The sequence below is a fragment of the Sphaeroforma arctica genome (assembly GCF_001186125.1).
Source record: "Sphaeroforma arctica JP610 unplaced genomic scaffold supercont1.529, whole genome shotgun sequence".
NCBI lineage: Eukaryota > Ichthyosporea > Ichthyophonida > Sphaeroforma > Sphaeroforma arctica.
In genome coordinates, this window is record NW_014040029.1 from 33,498 (window position 1) to 50,853 (window position 17,356).

Sequence of the window (17,356 nt, forward strand, 5' to 3'; positions counted from 1 at the left end):
ACGACGACGAACGGAAACGTAAACGTAAAGTAATAGTATATATAGTAAGTAAGTAAGTTAGTTAGTTAGTTAGTTAGTAGTACGTACTTACTTACTTAGTAAGTACGTACCGTACCGTACGTAGTAGTATATATATATATATATATATATATATATATATATATATATATATATATGTGTGTGTGTGTGTGTGTGAATGTGTGTGTGTGTACGATCAGCAATAGTCACTACATAAATGCACAGTGTTGGCTAGAGCACATATATCGGCATGATTCCAGTATGTTTGCAAATCCAAACTCGCGGAAAAGTGCGAATTTAGACTAATTCAAAGATTTGCATATATATGTTTGCGGTTGGTGGTTACCATAGCTGCAACTTAAGGGTTTGTATATTTGATGCAACACTCGGATTTAAGTGTGTGGACATCTTAGGTGTTGCATAAACACTTTATGGTATTCGAGCGAGCAGCTCAGAACGCATCACCAGCAAATATACATTCTTCTTTAAGGCAAGTTTACAGATACCACAAACTGAGTATAAACTGCCCGAATAACGCACACGTCATACAGCGAGTACATGCACATCGTACAGCAGCCATCACAACCAATATATTGTGTTGCACCATCGACTTCGGCCACTACACCACCCGTAGAGCTTCCAAGGGAGGCTTAGGACACTACTTAAAGCTCATTGGAATCCGGGAGATACATAGATACATAAATTAATATGCGCACACACATCAAACCACACGTATGCACTCCAGACATTGAATACACACGCATTGCAACGTTATATATATACACACCCCATATAACACGTTGCATCATCTAAATCGGCCACCATGCCACCCACAACGCCTTCGAGGAGCGCCTGTGAAATGCGAGCCAGCTGTCCGTTAGTGAATGCTGGGTCCGCCGTTTCCATTTCACTGTGTATGAAGGATAAAGGTGTCCAGGTGAATCGATGAGTGCTAGATGTGTCTCCATACCGATAAATTTTGTATTCATAATACAAGTATTTGCATTCTACGTGTGATTCGCAACTCTCAAATGTGAACTGACGATCGTACTTAATTAAAATTTAATTGAAGTGCGCATGTTTGTATACAAAATTTACTCTGGCTTCCGCTGGCCGCGACATGCTAGCGAGAAATTGCTTTGCCAGATACATAGATTCGGCAACATATGTATTCCGTATGTATGTGTGTATCTTTCTGGCTCCTATCAATAGATTTTGCATATGTAAATGGACTATCCTTCTCTCAAAAAGTGTCTTTGTAAATGGAAAATGACTTTTTTTGCACTTTATACCATACATGCCCAACTTTTAATTCAGAATGTTCATCCATGCTCGGCTCGAGGTCCACGAGTTTACTGGACTATCATTAGATACATGTAAATCGATGAGTACACGCAGATAAACGATGTACGAGTCATCTGATATAAATCATGTTTTTTATGTGTCGTACGAACGCATGTGTTCAGATATGACATTCACAAACATTCACATCTGACAAAAGTGCAACACACATGCTTGGATGTGTAATTCGTATGTACCTCTTACTGTCTGTAGCCTCACTTTTGGGGCCAGATCTGTCCGAACTAGATGCACTAGGATTGGTGAGTGATTTCACAGACAGATTGCCCAGGGCGCTTTTGACGGGTGGAATGGCTGTTCCCATGAGCTCTATGGCCATTTGCTTTTCATTGCGATCTTTGCATATTATAATGGACTCGCCCATATCGTCCTTCCCTGTGCCCAAGAGTGTGAGAAAACGATACGCTCGTCTGCTTAGAAACACCATCCTATACTGAGTGGTGCACTCAATTGGCGAGGCTCGCCCCCGACTAGGAAATATTCTATAGATGATTCACATACACACACAAAATATGCTGTGCATTCGCCATAATGTATACACACACACATACACAGAACTATATACAGATTTAACTCAACAACATACCAATACACATACATACACTCAACTACACTTTTATTTATTGATCTTCTACGCATAAGCTTTTTACACGTTCATCCTACCTGCGCACACACGTACAGCCACAACATACAACAATATATCCGCACTTACACAGCCCGTACGAGACAAAACACATACAGTGCTAATACCCAAACTCTCACAATTATACACGGGTCACAACACACAACACTTACGCCCACACTCACACAACCACACATGAGGCACAACACACACAGCGCCTACACTCAAATTTAAGACCACACACATAGCGCATCTGCCTGCACGTCTCTTCATCTGATTGCACAACACCTTGTATCATTCCATCGTCACATTCGTACAAACAACCACAAAACGTTAAATGCACAGTACATACAACATGCATACCAGTTCTTCCAGCGCGACCCTTCATCTGGTTGTACATCACTTTGGTAACATTCCATCGACTCTGCATAATGGTCCGGAATATCACCCGCCGTGCAGGCAGATTGACACCAGACGAGAGGGTTGTGGTGGCGGTTAAAACTTTGATGATATTCCGCCGAAAGCCTATCAATTGTAAACGATTCGAACGAGATTGTGAAACGAATGCACGTGTCGAGTGTTCAAGAAGTGAGTATGCTGATATGTATGCTTTATTTGAGCAAGCAACCCGAAACACACGTTCGGCAAGCGGTTGTTGTATGCACCGGTCATGAACACCGCAGAGGCCGGCCCCGTGATTTCTGATAGTTTGGCACACATACACCTCGCGGTTGCGAAAAGTGCGAACAAAGAAGATTTGATATGGAACGACACAATATATATCTCTCTGGGACAAGGAAAGGAAGATCACTTGGACGATTCCAGACTAAGCCACTATTGGCCAACAGTCGATTACATGGGAAAATTCTTTCGAGTATGCGGATACGTAACATACATCCAGTGACTGAAATTATATGTTCAATATTGGGACTCTCAGCTGATCCACCATCTCAATAATGGCACACGCGATTTGTTAGCGCAGAATTACGACCAATGCATATATTGGAACACCTGCACACGAGAAGCATGCGCGACACGCTTATTATGGACAATAAACACAACCACATGCTAGATGATTCACAACGGAAAAACAGTCTCGTAAGTCATCACGCATTATATATGCGCGTGTCATGCATGACCAGCCTGGCAATGCCATTGTTATACATTTGTCTCACTGAAAACGTGGCCTGACTACGATTGGCGCGCTCGCACAAGTCAATGTATGTATAATAATCTATCCATTTCACAACTGCGCACATACATCTACGTGAACATCATATACAAGGTGTGCACGCACCTTCTTCTACGAGTTCTCTTTCGTCCAGGGTCAGCCCACTATGATGGTATGCGATTCCATTGAGCATCAACGGTACCAATTCTTTGTCCTGCGTTTTGCACGAAACGAATGATAATCGATTGATTTAGAACAAGTGTATGATTATAAGATACCTTTGGAAGCATATACGTATGTCCTTTGCTATGCTTGGGAATTCAATCTTGACTAATTGAATCATTGTTTATATTTGTAACCTGAACGTATTATTATATTTCATACAAACAGGAAGATATTTTGGTACGAATTTGCCGCTGTTCGTTTGAGATGGGTAGTCGAAGACCACTAGAATATACTGAAGTGAAATGCTTAAATACATACTACATGCTGTTAGTTGGATCCAGCAAAGCCAACCTCGTGGGTTTTAGGGTTTACACTCGTGTGTGCACTCGATCGCCCTAGCTGATCCCAGTATAAAAATCTCAATAAATTACCAGTATGGACTCACTCACCCAGCCAGTTGGTATCTGTTTATAGCGCGACACGAGGTCTACCAGTGCTTCCCTTTCGTCTGTCTGCAATGCCGATGGCATGCAGTTGTTGACCAGACGCGCCGAGTTTTGGCAGAACTTCCGCGTCTGACAGAATATCAGAACCGAGTGACCCGATTTCACTATGTGTAGTATGTACGCAAGTTTTTGAAGTATATTTAGTATGTATTTATGCATGTACAAGACTTTCTTACACAATATGGAGCATGTATGCAAAGGGAGTGCAGGACTGAGGGTACAAAATCTTTAATCCAACCTTCGCAAGAGTATGTATGCAGAACCAAACACACGTATGGAATATTTACAAAAGCAAACGCATAGTAATGCCAATTGTGAGCACGACTAAGCGAGCATCCCCACATCTACAACGGCTTCACCAGTATGCATAGAAACATAGAACACAAAACTTATAGATATACATATACATAGACAAATATTTATATGTATATATTAACACACCTGTTTCCCAACATAGTGGAGCGAGACCACTCTGGTCCACAGCAGCGTGCTTGTACTCATACTTCGTACTGTCCTGTTTCTCAACCAGAAAGTCTGGTTTAGGATCATCAGGTGCAGTTTGCAGGAAGTCGCGTACGAACTTACCCTCTGTGTCGTAGATACCGCGCCCGAATTTGACTATAAAAAGTGGGGTTGTATAAATTCAGCGGTTGAACACGCACAGGCAAGTGACTTTAAGCGATGAACGACAGACAAGTACATCAGTGACCCAAAACGTGTATTAAGGAGGGGTGTATCCGCTAGTGGGACTTCCCAAGGACTACTGACGGAGACAGGAATTTGTTCAGAGTATCATCATGTAGACTATTCAACTTACAGCAACGAGCCTATCACACAGAGTATTGCCTTATCGATATTTCAGTACAAAGCCTACTAGTTGGAAGTAGTGATTTATTTTCAGTAATACATTATTTCGACTAGGCTATCGGGCTTCCTCATTGAATGTAACAGACGAGCACACTTACAGTATTGCACGAGCTCAACCGGACGAAATGAAGTGACGTACATTTCTGCATCCAACCATTCTGCAAGCACCTGCATAAGCAGAATACAAAGGCAATGAGTCAGCCACCATAGTCCACTTCAGAAGCGACTGCAAACAAACTCTCGATATATTTGCCTGCTATAACCAACTGGTAGATGCAATATATATTTGATCTTCAAAATACAGTCAACAGTGGTATACAATGTGAAGTTCTATTGATATAAGAAATAATCTGACATTCGATCTTATAGAGTTACCTCGCAATTGTATATTTACGGTTCGTAGCATCCTCAATTTGGTGTCAATTTGGGAATTAATAATAGGAACTTATCAGGCAATACTATATTTTCATCTACAAACAAATTTATTTCCATGCAGAAGCAGGTAAAACAGCCGCATGAGCTACTCGAATATCCACGAACACAAACACACACACACACACATATATATATATATATATATATTCATATTGTACAACGTAACAGATTGAAAAGTACATGTATTGCAATAGGTGTTGACTTGTATACACACCTTCAGATTAGATAATGTGGCACTCATGGCGACGACCTGGATGCTGCAGCGGGTGTCTCCATTATTTGGGGTACAATTCTGCGTTCCCTTTAAAAATTGCTCCTGGGGAATTGATATTGTTGGCGTGCAATAAGAGATAAACAGGAGAGTGTGATATCATGTCGGATGTTGCGAGGTCGTGTTATCTCAATCACAGTATCAGAGGTCTGCGTTGTGATTTTGTGTGCATTGATTATCTATAAGGTCGACAAACGGCTTGGAGAAGAGCGAAGATCACACTCTCGGCAAACGCCTCCAGCTGCTCAAGCACAGTTGTCCAATGAACACACTGACTTCAAAGTGAAACACCTACCGAAGTACAATCGCAATCGCTTACATGGGAAGTAGGAATTACACATGTTGGATATGTTCACATGTATGAAGTGGGTGCTTAAGGTGAAAGCACGTAGCACTACACAACAAACGTTCAAGTGCATCCGATTGTTACTACCTTCATATGCCTCCGTTCGTCTTAACTACACATTTGGTTGCGGAAACACAAACAACTAGCAGCGACGTATCCACGCTGCGAGGGTATGTTGTACCCAAAGGTTTGCAAGTTGTACGAATCGCGCACATTGTTTATGTTGTGCGAGTGGTACATGCAAGTGTGGGTGTGCGCATGTAGTGTGAGTTACGTATGTTTGAGTTGTTTCTCGTACACTCATGTACAAATCGCCATAAATGTGTGCCTTATCCAACATCTGACTATCAGTGCTAAGTATATAACAAGTATACATAGTACCTACCCAACCCACATAGCACGCGGTACAAATGTCTTTAACTTCTAACTACCTGCGTCTGTGCCAGTCCTGCCTGCGTCATATTCATCATATACGACGATTGCGATTGCATCTGCGTATGTATCTGTGTCTGTGTTTGCATCTGTGTTGATGCCTGAGTAGATATCTGTGTGGTGGGAATTGAGTGGCCCATGCCCGCTTTGGCAGCCATGATCTTGATCATCAACATCTCCAGAATTGACCCTCTCTTGTCATCGGCGACCATATGCAATTCATCAACTACAACCATCCCTGCAACGATATCAAGTGACCTGCTGTGTGAGTCTCAGCTAGTAACGTATGAGATATACATGTGAAGTGCCACACTGATATAAAAGTATGGAAGCGCTCCACTGCATCCACATGGTTCGGATGAATACTTGTGTAATTTGTAAATCGCCCGCATAGAATTGAGACTAAACTCAAAAAGCATTTGCGATGTAACTACAGCTCAATAAAATCTATTCGATCTAGAGCTTTTAAAGGGAATGAAAGTATCGATACCTATCACATTTACATGACAAATTGTCGCAGTCTTCCTCGCAGGTATCATTCATTACTTTCTAGCGGTTGAGCGATACGCTGATCAACCGTTCACAAAAACAAGCGAACTTCAATAGAAAACCCGATGTTGCAAACTTGCGATGGCAATAGACAATAAATGAGACATGCTGTGCATCAGTCAAATGTACAAAGTAAATAGTATGTACAAGGTATTTAGTACACCCAAGAGCAAAAGACTCGTATTGAGACATTGTTCACGCTTTGAGCACAGAAATATATACCCATACGTAAATACAGCTTACAGATATGTGTATTCTCTTGGATATATACAGTAGCATACACATACCAAGAGTGTGCATCTTATGCTCGGCGATGAGTTTGTTGCAGATGCCGTTGGCTTTCTCTGCAGTGCAAACGATCAAATCCGCTCTCTCGAAAGTAAACTGTGAACAGTATTGATATATGACGAAGTAAGTTACGAATTCGCATGACAAATTGACAAATTGTAGCAGCTTGAATAAGTATTTAACTGGATGCAGAACTACCACTCTTTTTTCGAAAGTTTAATTATGCATCATAGCTGATATGCATCAGTCACCATTTGATGATACATATGGCCATCGCTATGAATCACACTCAGAGGAAAAAATTATCTGTCTAAGAAAAACAACCCTTGACGTGTACAAAAGTGTTGCAAAAACTTAATAAACAGTCATGTCTCTGGCAACACAACTCGACTTTAGCATCACATCTTTGGCACTTGTTAGACAATGTGCACTTTCGTAGAACATTTCTTGCATAAACGTGCGAATTCACATTGGTACTTGACCTTCAAATAATCAAGGCTATCTGATAACAACTTCTGTACTTGCGGTAAAACACAGAGTGCGCTCAAAATAGCACACTGGGTCGCATATACCATCTCAATGACAATATATCTCACCGTATACTATACGTGATAGAAATTTTAACATAAAGCACTTTCGGGACATGTGGCTTCGAATTGGGACATCAGCCAACTCGTTCTTTTATACATGAGAAGATTCTAGAGGTATGATCCATCGTGAATTGATTCAGTATGGTACTTACAGTGTTCTGTGGACCTCCATAGTTGTACACCACGAGGTTAAGGGTTTTGAACAGCTTGACGAAATGGGCCGATTTCTCCACCACGATACTGTTGTAAGGCACAATAAACAGGCACTTCTTCTTTGTTGTAAGGATGCGTCTAATCAAGAGTAGTTCAGCCACCTGTCGAATCGGAGTGTGGTTGTAACGAGTGAGATAGAAGTAGAGAGTCAATGCAGATGAGCAATCATGTTGCATTGAGAAGACGTTTATTCATTAACGAAGCAGCCACCTGTCCAGTCGGAGTGTGCTGTGGCGAGATGGTTAAGTCAGCTAGCAGTCGGTTAGCTGTTTGAAGAGTGCCCATGAATTAGATCACAAAGGTAAATGACCACTTCTGCTTAATTGCAAAGAGTAGTTTTGCAGCAATAACTCATTCACGTGTCAAGTCGGAGTGTACTTGTGTCAAACAAGAAATTAGTTGACTTGTCGTAGCGTGGGAACGCAATATAGATGGGCACTTCTTTTAGTCGCAAGTATCGGACCCTAGCAGCAGTACTTCAACCTCCTGGCAAGTCGGAGTGTACGTGAGAAATTGTGGATGGGCGATTTACCAGTTGGTGTGGTAGTAGCGGTGCTTATCATGGGTATACACATATTTCCAGTTGAAAAGCCACACGTAAGAATAAGAATATGAAAATGGCTACCATAGCAGCTGCCTTCGGGCTATACACAGTACACTGTAAAATTGTGAAATAGATGGGCGCGCTAATAGTCTATTTTTAAACCCCACTCCTTCCTAAGCTGTCATGATACTCCAATTCAATCAGCAGCACATCGGCAAATATATCTAATAGATCCATGCGATAGATACCGTCACATAATATACAAACTGTTTCATCTACTTTCATCCGGTGTATCGTTCAAGTATATTTCCAAACCGCTACCACACGTTGATGGATTATGCAGCTTTGCAAACACACACACTAATACCAATTTTTAAACTTATTGAACATTAATATAACGGTGGGCTCAATACATCAAACCATAAAATATGGTTCCAAGCCAGGCAGCTTCGCGCCATGCAAATATACACACGCACCCTGCAACTTTTCCCACACTTCATACCAAACTAAAGCATGTGCGGCACTTAAAACAGCATACCTCCGCACACAACGCACAACACAAAGTTAACGTACAAGAGTTTTACCGCCCGATGTAGGAGCGCTGTATACAATGCCTCTGCCCTTCTTAAGTCCTTCCACTGCATAGGCCATGCACTCTGCCTGCCACTCGAACATTTGCACTACATTGGCATACGCCTGATAGGCGCTGGCGGCCTTCTTGGACACCCAGTAGGATATGTTTAATCGGTCGCCTAGACGCATGTGTGGTATAAACAAGGAGATGAACTATCGGTTAAATACACATAAATAATTGGCCGTGGGGAAGATACTTGATTAATTTCACATACTGCCTGCAGGTGAAAGTCGGGCGTGCACGAAGTATAATGGATTTGGCTTGGACACGGGCTGTTCCTCAGATACTGAGCTGTGTGAGTGATAGGATAGGATTTACATGAGGAAGTCAAGCCACAATGTTGTGGCATTTATTTGAGCTATAAACAAACAATCCCAGTGCGCTTGTTTACGGACATAGGGTCTATGTTAGAAATTAAGATGTACTCGACAATCCTCGCGGACATCCAGTAAACGATACTCAGATGGTCCTATATATGCTTGTATGATAATTAGAGTAGATACGGCAAAGTAACACATATACATGAGAAGACTGATGATCACTGTTTTCTCAATTTATTTTTACGCGTCTATACTACATCTATGAGTGCGCACCAATGCACGTTGATGTATTTTGTTCCTCTTTGTCTGACATCCATACTCTCAGGTGGTGCATTTCAGAGACCTTTGTCTGCAACTGCCGCGCGTACTCATGTCCGCGCAATGTTTGCACGGAGGCTCAAATTCTACAATACGGAATTGTTGCCGAGGAGTCGGTTATGTCGGCGAAAATATGCACTATTGCACATCAGCATTGAAGATACAATGAAAAAATCGAGAAATTACATCAAGTCACAGACTCCAATATACACTTACCACTTGCAACAGGAGTCTGGCCCTTTTCAACTGATAATCGCTGCCTTTCCTACAGCCAAAGATAGAAATAATCGAATATGAATAGACATGTAAGTGGCATTTGCGTGCATGTAGTCGGGCGGAAAAGGTGTAGGTGAAAATACTGTGCTACTTCTTGCCACATGATCAGCACTGTACGAAGGACTCGCGAGATGAATTTTAGGGCGAGCATACGCAACTACGTGAATATATAGCCGGCAAACGACAGTTAATTACTATAATCTGTAGATATAAATAAAAAAGGACATGCATGAACAAATAGTGTAACCCCTAGTCCTTGTGTATACGAATTTCTCATCGCGAACTTTTCCGTAGTCTCTAGCATTGTGCCCTTCTAAATATTGTGCGTTATTTTTTCCACATCCTCTGTTTTTTTGCCAGCTCCATTATAGACCTAAAAAGGTCGCCTCTTACAGGGCAAAGCACGGCACTTAAACAGAATGCATTGAATGCAGCGTTTTATGCCACGATATGTGCATATGATGTTTCCAATTGCTCGATTTTATACCTCACATGGCAAGCAGCTTCAATGCGTCCTAATATTTTGATTGCACATTCGGATGTACGCCGCTTTACGCACCACATTACAGGCCAATTTTCGGTCAATGAAAGATCACAGTCAAAAACACCCCAGGCAAATATTGATTAATATTCATATACATCCACTCTTTAGTTTGACTGCAATCACATTCATAAGAATTTACTATCTAAATGCAAACAAATCGTTTCCGAGCCTACACCTGCCACATACCGGACTCAGGTCTTCTGTCATGCCGTACTGTGCCTGGCTCACCTGCGAGTGCTCTTCAATTTGTGGATCAACCAGATCATCGCTTGGCCTCCTAAGTATGCATGCTACAGATCTTTGGCCCCCAATGTACACCTCGTGTAGACTATCAGTGCCCCTCTGCCCATTTGGCGACACCGAGGGTACCCTTTGCATCTCTTCATTAACTTTTGGGCCCTTTCGCGCCTCTTGTAGCTCATGAGGTATCGGTGCAGTCTCTTGCCTGCCAAATGATGATGCCACAGTAGCCGTCAGTTTATTAGCTTCGTTTTGTTGGCAAACAGCTGATGCATCGGTAGCTCTGCCAGTGAGTACCCCTTTGCCACCACTTAAAACACTATGTGTATTAACAGTGTGGGTAAACACAGCGCTATGGCTATCATTGCCACCATGACCTGGTGCAGCATCATGAGTACTGTGATTTATCAAATTGTTCGCTACACCAAAGCCATATTCCACATTGCGCTTCATTCCTGGGTGCACAGCACTGTGACTATTCCTACTGTCCGTAGCACAATACCCATTTTCACCACTGAGGTTATTGTTAGTACCAATTGAGACTGGAGCACACATGTTCATCAACTCGCGATCAATATTTGCGGCCCGATCGCCCGCATCATCAGTACCCACATGCGTATCCATATATTGTGCATTTTTCTCATCTTCAGTTGTCATAACATCGACGTTTGAATTCTCACTCTGTTGGTATTCCGCACTGTTAATGCCCCCTACTTTCCTTCGGTCAAGTTTAGCGCCCATATCCTTCTCTGTATTGATGCTATGTGTTGGGTTTAACCTGATAGCTGTGTATGCAATTATGCCTGTGTTCGCCTCAATTGTTGTATTCTTATCTACACCTGTGCTTGGTTCGTTTGCTATGATCATATCGTCCCCAAAAAAACTGTCGTCATCGAGGCCGTCAAGCAATCCAGCTATGCGCAGATCTGCGGTGTTTGCATATAAATATTTATAATCAGTTGAGGGTTTGCAATACATACATAATTTTGGAAGCTATATTGGGGCCGAAGAGGTGCTGAATAGAGTGCCGGAAAGAAGTGCATGTCATAAGAGGAATGCCTTTTATGGGAGGGGGATGGGAGTTTATTGCCAGAGTGGATACTAACGAGCAAAATAACTTCTCGGCCTTGATGAATGAACCAGTTTGCAGGAGTCTCTTTCCCCTCAGATGGTGCCTGATATGAGTGAAAACAAAGATTCACACAGGCACACACATAAACTTCGGACATTCGCCAAGATAACACTAACAATATACATAAATTGAAAAAGTGACAGTTTGAACAATAAAATTGCTTGTGACTAGAATTTCTAGCGCAACGAGCTACCACATCGTTTCCTTCCAATACAAGAACGATCCGATAGTACATCCTTTTCATTCCTAACATCTATTCATTCACTAATGCCTCATCAAAGGCATGGCCATCCAAAGCACTCTAAACTGAAGCTATATTCCTCAAATACGGAACCAACAACATAAAGCACGCATGTTTCCAACAATCATACGATGTTTGTATCAAAACGACTAATAGTCTTGCCTCCATGTCAACACGATTCAATTCATACCCACGGTTGCTCTGTGCGCAGTGCGGTGTTTAACTGTGTTCTCTGTTGCCATGCTGGCCGAGTCCTTTGTAGTGTGTTGCTCATTTTGACCTTTAGACAATTCTGAGTTCTGGACATCGTAAATCAATGGAATCTCAATTCAATGCGTTTGCCATCAATATTTTTATCTATCTCCATTTGGATGAGTACGGGATTGCTGCTCGATGCATAAGTACATAGCTGAAGTTAAAAAAATATCTCACTCGACGTGCCGTGTTCATTATGGGTTTATACGTGTAAAGTGAGCCACGCAGTAGTGTGCGGAAAAACGTGAAGCTTAGCAAGCCCATTACTGCTCATTCATATTATATCCACGTCTGTATATTATTCGTAGATAGTTATGATCTCTACAGCTGTAGTCAAGTAGAAACCAAACTTGTAGTACAAATTTATAATCGATACTGGCGAATTCGTCTATAAAAACTGGCTTGACAAGCAATAGATAAGGCTATAGTTAAGATGCAACTAAACAGAACTAGCCCATATACACTATCTCGACAACTCACACGCAATTCATGTCTCTGCAATCCCACAACAACTCACCAGAACGAACTTCCAAGGTCGTACAAATAACAACTCACAGTATTCTAGAAGGTAGAGAAGTGAAACGACATGTGTAGGGTTGTAAATGAGATAATGTCACCACGGTCTGTATAGCTCAACATTAACTATCAGGTATGTGTATATTCTAAGACACGAAATAGCTATCGTAAATGTCAGCACAGAAACCTGCACACACAAATAGTGGGGGCTATGAACGTTTATCTTTAACGCAGCACAGCAAAAAAAAAGGAATACCAACTACTAGCTACATATAAATCTCCCAGTTGCGCCTCTTTTAAAGAGGCATTTCACGATACCCACGTACTACATATCAATATACAACCACTATATCGCATAACCACGTGCATACCAAACTTCCATCGACATGCACCATACATATCAATACACATCCACTATATCGCACAATGAGGTACATCCTGTAACTTACAACGAATGAAGCGACGGAATTCGTCATAGATATTGATATAAAACAACTGTATACCCTAACTATGCAAACACAACCACTATATCGCACAACCACAGGCATACCTGAACATCCAATGATTGCAGGTCGACAGGACGCTTGCCTTCTGAATGAATGCCTTGCGCCTTTGTGGGTTGGCGCAATCCCAAGCGCCGCATATTGGCTTATATATTGTATACTTATTGAACACCAGATCATACTCGATATATAGCGCCTTTACCAATAGCAAACTCTATCGTGAAACTCAATCATAAATACTGCCTGCGTGTGATGCTAAATATATATCCACTGTGCAGCATATGTTAGTCCATCGCGTACGTTCTCATCATCAAAGAGATTTCATTACCTAGAGATCGTAGGTTTTAATTTTGTCTATTGATTGATTAGACCCAACTGGTGCTTCTGTGAGCTGTGTACGCGATTAGTTCTAAAAATTACAAACCACAACTAATCCTCAGAAGCGTTAATGTATTAGTCGATATGCAGAAGCACTCAGAACTTTAGGGCTTAAGTGGTGTTCTGAGTGTGTCAAGCACCGTAATCGCATACATATGCCAGGCCTGGAACTCAGCGAGCTAATATACATAATAGTATACAGCAAGTGGCCTATGTATAATATACAGAATAGTATACAGCAAGTGACCTATGTACATAATATTTTTATACAATGCCGAAACTTTCGTGTTCGGTGCCATCGTCGAATCGTTTAGAACCGAGTAGCCCGCCAAATTATATTTGGCCCACCTTTTTGGTATCTGTTTTTTACCAAAAACAAAAGACATATTTACTTCCGCTTTGTCATAGCCTTCTGAAGTTCTTTTTCTGAAGGCTATGCCGCTATGGTATTAATTAAATATGGCTTTCTGTACAATAAAATAGAGTATGTGCTTTTAGGTCTCTTGGTATGTATTTATCATGTAGCGTAGCTGCGTATTGTGGTGTCCAAGAGACCTGAAAACAGTTTCTATTTTAGAAGGCAATGACTGTGGTAATTGTCTTGGGTCTCTTTGTGGCGATCATCTCCTTGATTTCATATAATATATGTATATAGTAGTATACGTGTATTTCTATAATATGCAACACACATGTTATGCCCATATATATATATATATATATATATATATATATGGATCATATATTCACACATCGTTCAGCAACTGAGGTATATGTGCGAGAAGGCAACAAGAAATATAGCAACAACAGAAATGTAAAAGTATGAATACAATAGCAACTATAAACAACAGTGGTCGAAATGTTTAATATTCGTTTCGTACTGTCGTACCTATTATACAAGTGGTTCTAATAGTCACCATAGTTCGATGTATGTATTTGTATTCTCTTCAGCTCATGACACATGCTGGCTGAGGACGTAGCGAAACATATGTACAAATCACATTTACACGCGTTGCTGAGTTATATTACCCAAGAGATACGCTTGACGACGGATTCGGTCTCACCTAGCCATATCTTCTGTTACGTTTATATCCTTTTATATTGTATCCTGTTACATTTATATCGTTGTAGATTTTTTTTGGTTTCCTCGCATTACAGTATTCGAAAGGCCGCATCTGAGTGCGGAGGACCGCGCACAGAGGGAAACTCCGAGCTGAAGTGCTGTACACAGACAGTCTTATTCACTGTCTATGCACCGGTGAAATAGTGTAAAACAATCAAGCACATGAATCACACCTAACGTAGCGTGAAGTAACATGGCATATATATATATATATATACATATATATATATCATTAATAGTGATGTAGTGCTACGAACATGAATTACACGCGCTTGTTTGCGTGCTCATGTGACGGTTGCTCTGGTATTCTTGGGTTGCCTGAGGAGAAACTGTTGTGCCGATTCAGCACAGGACTGAAGTGTTGTATATGGCATCGATGTACTTCGCGCAACAAACGATGTTGGCAGGTCTGGTTGGCTGCTTACAACTGTTTCGATGGACGCGGGAACGGAATTTTTCCTCGATAAGCTGCAGATGTGCATGAATAAAGAAAGTGGATTTAGAATCATAGTTCTAGCGTTGAGCGACTAATTTGCTCGGCATCCTGAGCTCACGTTCTGTACAAAATATATGTCGTAGCCGCATCATATCTACAGAGAATACAGCCAATTGTACAGGTTCAAAACATCTCACAGAAACTCACTATGAACTGTATTGATCATATGTCGGATCGAGCAAAAAACTACCATGTCACTGAATCAGGGTACTATGTACCACAGACCCATGTTACTTCAACTTACTCGCAGAGGGGGTCAGAATCATCGCTGTTCCTCACGCTTCTGTCGACTGAATTGAACTTGTCAGTATACGACTGCGCTGTCAGGCACATCTTCGGGTCTCTGTTGTGGTCTATGTCACCCCCTCGCGATTTGCTATACGGCAGTGGAGGGCCCATTGAGCATCCGGGCAAGGACGCGGTGCTGAATGTATTAAGACAGAATGCGGGATTAGCTTGCAAGAATCAAATTTTATGAGCATGTAGACTTATCGCCATGTGTGATGGGTATTAGACCGACTGTTGAGCTTGCAAGAATCAAATTTTATGAGCATGTAGACTTGTCGCCATGTGTGACGGGTATTAGACCGACGATGGGTTCGAATGTACATTAAAGAACTCCCATCACGGGCGACAAGTTCAGCATGTATCTATGGAAAGTATACGTTGTGTATAAACAGTTCGTGCAAATATGTTGGTATACTCATATTCATATATATGGCTGTACTACAACAGCATAATCTCATCTTATTTATCCAACGCTACAGGCACATCAGATTGACCCTACTCTTATTGACTGCACAGCAGCAAATCACAAAACCCGTCATATAACGTATTTGAGCATGTTGAACATAGATACCTGGTAATCCCAATGCCTCGCTGCACAGTACCAATCAACGTGCACTTCCACAAGACGCCTGAATTGTACAGAGGCTTATACTTTCCCTTACGCCTGAATAGCAAGCTTGTGCGTAGCGCTAGTTGCATCTATAAAGTCGAGGGGCTGCAACTATCATTAATCGGTACACTGATTTTAGAGAAAGCCCATGTGGACTAATATGATATACACGCATAGATGAACTCACCTGCACACATGTTTTGGAGAGGAAAACGCGGCTGAGCTCAAATTGCTTTTGTAATGAGCTGCTCTTGTCTCGAATTCGCTGGTGGTCACGGATACGTTGAAGTCAAACGTCTGCAGAAGAAATTAGACATATATGCACGATGCGATATGAATATTGTTGAGAAAAAACGTGCAGTACTGGTTGTGGAGACGATAGTGACACTAATGCACAGCTGCTGCCCTTTACGTACGTCTTCTTCAACAAGCAACAGCGGACAAACACGAGAAAGTATTTATACCTAGTCGACGAGTTAAATTGTGCAAAACACCTGCATGGCTTTCGTGTATACAATCCCAAATCATAGAATTAAGATCATACCTGTAGAATCCAGTGTTCAACTGTGTTCAAATGCGGAATGGAAACATCTCCCCAATACGCCCAGGCCTTATTTAGATATGTTAAGTCCTCTACATACTTGGACGCGAGTACTATGCAGCAGAGCATCAAGCATTTCGTACACCGCTGTTCGTATAAAAATAGTGTAATTTGTTAGCGTTTGTCCTTGCCCTGATTTCCGATTACAGGTATCGAGTCAACCCGTGGTTAATCAGTACTGCTATCGTTCCGGACTAGATACCTAAATGAAAACAAACACGTTCATCGACTCGCCAAAATCGAACCGAGCCGCCTACCATCTAAAATTTAGGCCACGTGATATTGATGCTGAAAAATTTTCTTCACGTCCATATGAGGACTTGATATATCTATATATCTATATATATATATAAATATATAAATATACTCGTATATATATATATATATATATATATACTACGTATATATATATATATATAGACGACGACGTAGTTAGTTTAGTTTTTACGTTTTTTACTTTTTACGTTTTACGTTAGTTTAAATTTAATTTAACTTAAACCTAACCTAC

The 17,356-nt window shown here is 41.3% G+C and overlaps 2 protein-coding genes across 3 annotated transcripts in view; both read right to left on the minus strand.

Annotated features, from left to right (window-relative positions):
* Positions 1 to 924, minus strand: part of SARC_07004 — a gene marked incomplete at both ends in the record, with an annotated part of 10,381 nt that extends 9,457 nt beyond the window's left edge. For both annotated transcript variants that reach the window (XM_014299066.1, XM_014299067.1), the window contains one exon: positions 806 to 924. In XM_014299066.1, the coding sequence (XP_014154541.1) occupies positions 806 to 924 (119 nt within the window). The remainder of the gene's footprint in view (positions 1 to 805) is intronic.
* A 402-nt stretch (positions 925 to 1,326) lies between these two features.
* Positions 1,327 to 13,744, minus strand: SARC_07005 (hypothetical protein; the record flags this gene model as incomplete). The annotated part of the gene is made up of 16 exons (XM_014299068.1): positions 13,403 to 13,744; positions 12,272 to 12,380; positions 10,655 to 11,634; positions 9,865 to 9,913; positions 8,950 to 9,128; positions 7,772 to 7,933; positions 7,029 to 7,125; positions 6,192 to 6,430; positions 5,358 to 5,459; positions 4,807 to 4,876; positions 4,283 to 4,459; positions 3,785 to 3,945; positions 3,297 to 3,384; positions 2,363 to 2,524; positions 1,557 to 1,752; positions 1,327 to 1,378 (listed from the first exon to the last, which is right to left on the minus strand). The coding sequence occupies exons 1-16, from the start codon at positions 13,493 to 13,495 to the stop codon at positions 1,327 to 1,329; spliced, it is 2,916 nt and encodes a 971-aa protein (XP_014154543.1). The 5' UTR covers positions 13,496 to 13,744.
* Positions 13,745 to 17,356: the final 3,612 nt, after the last annotated feature.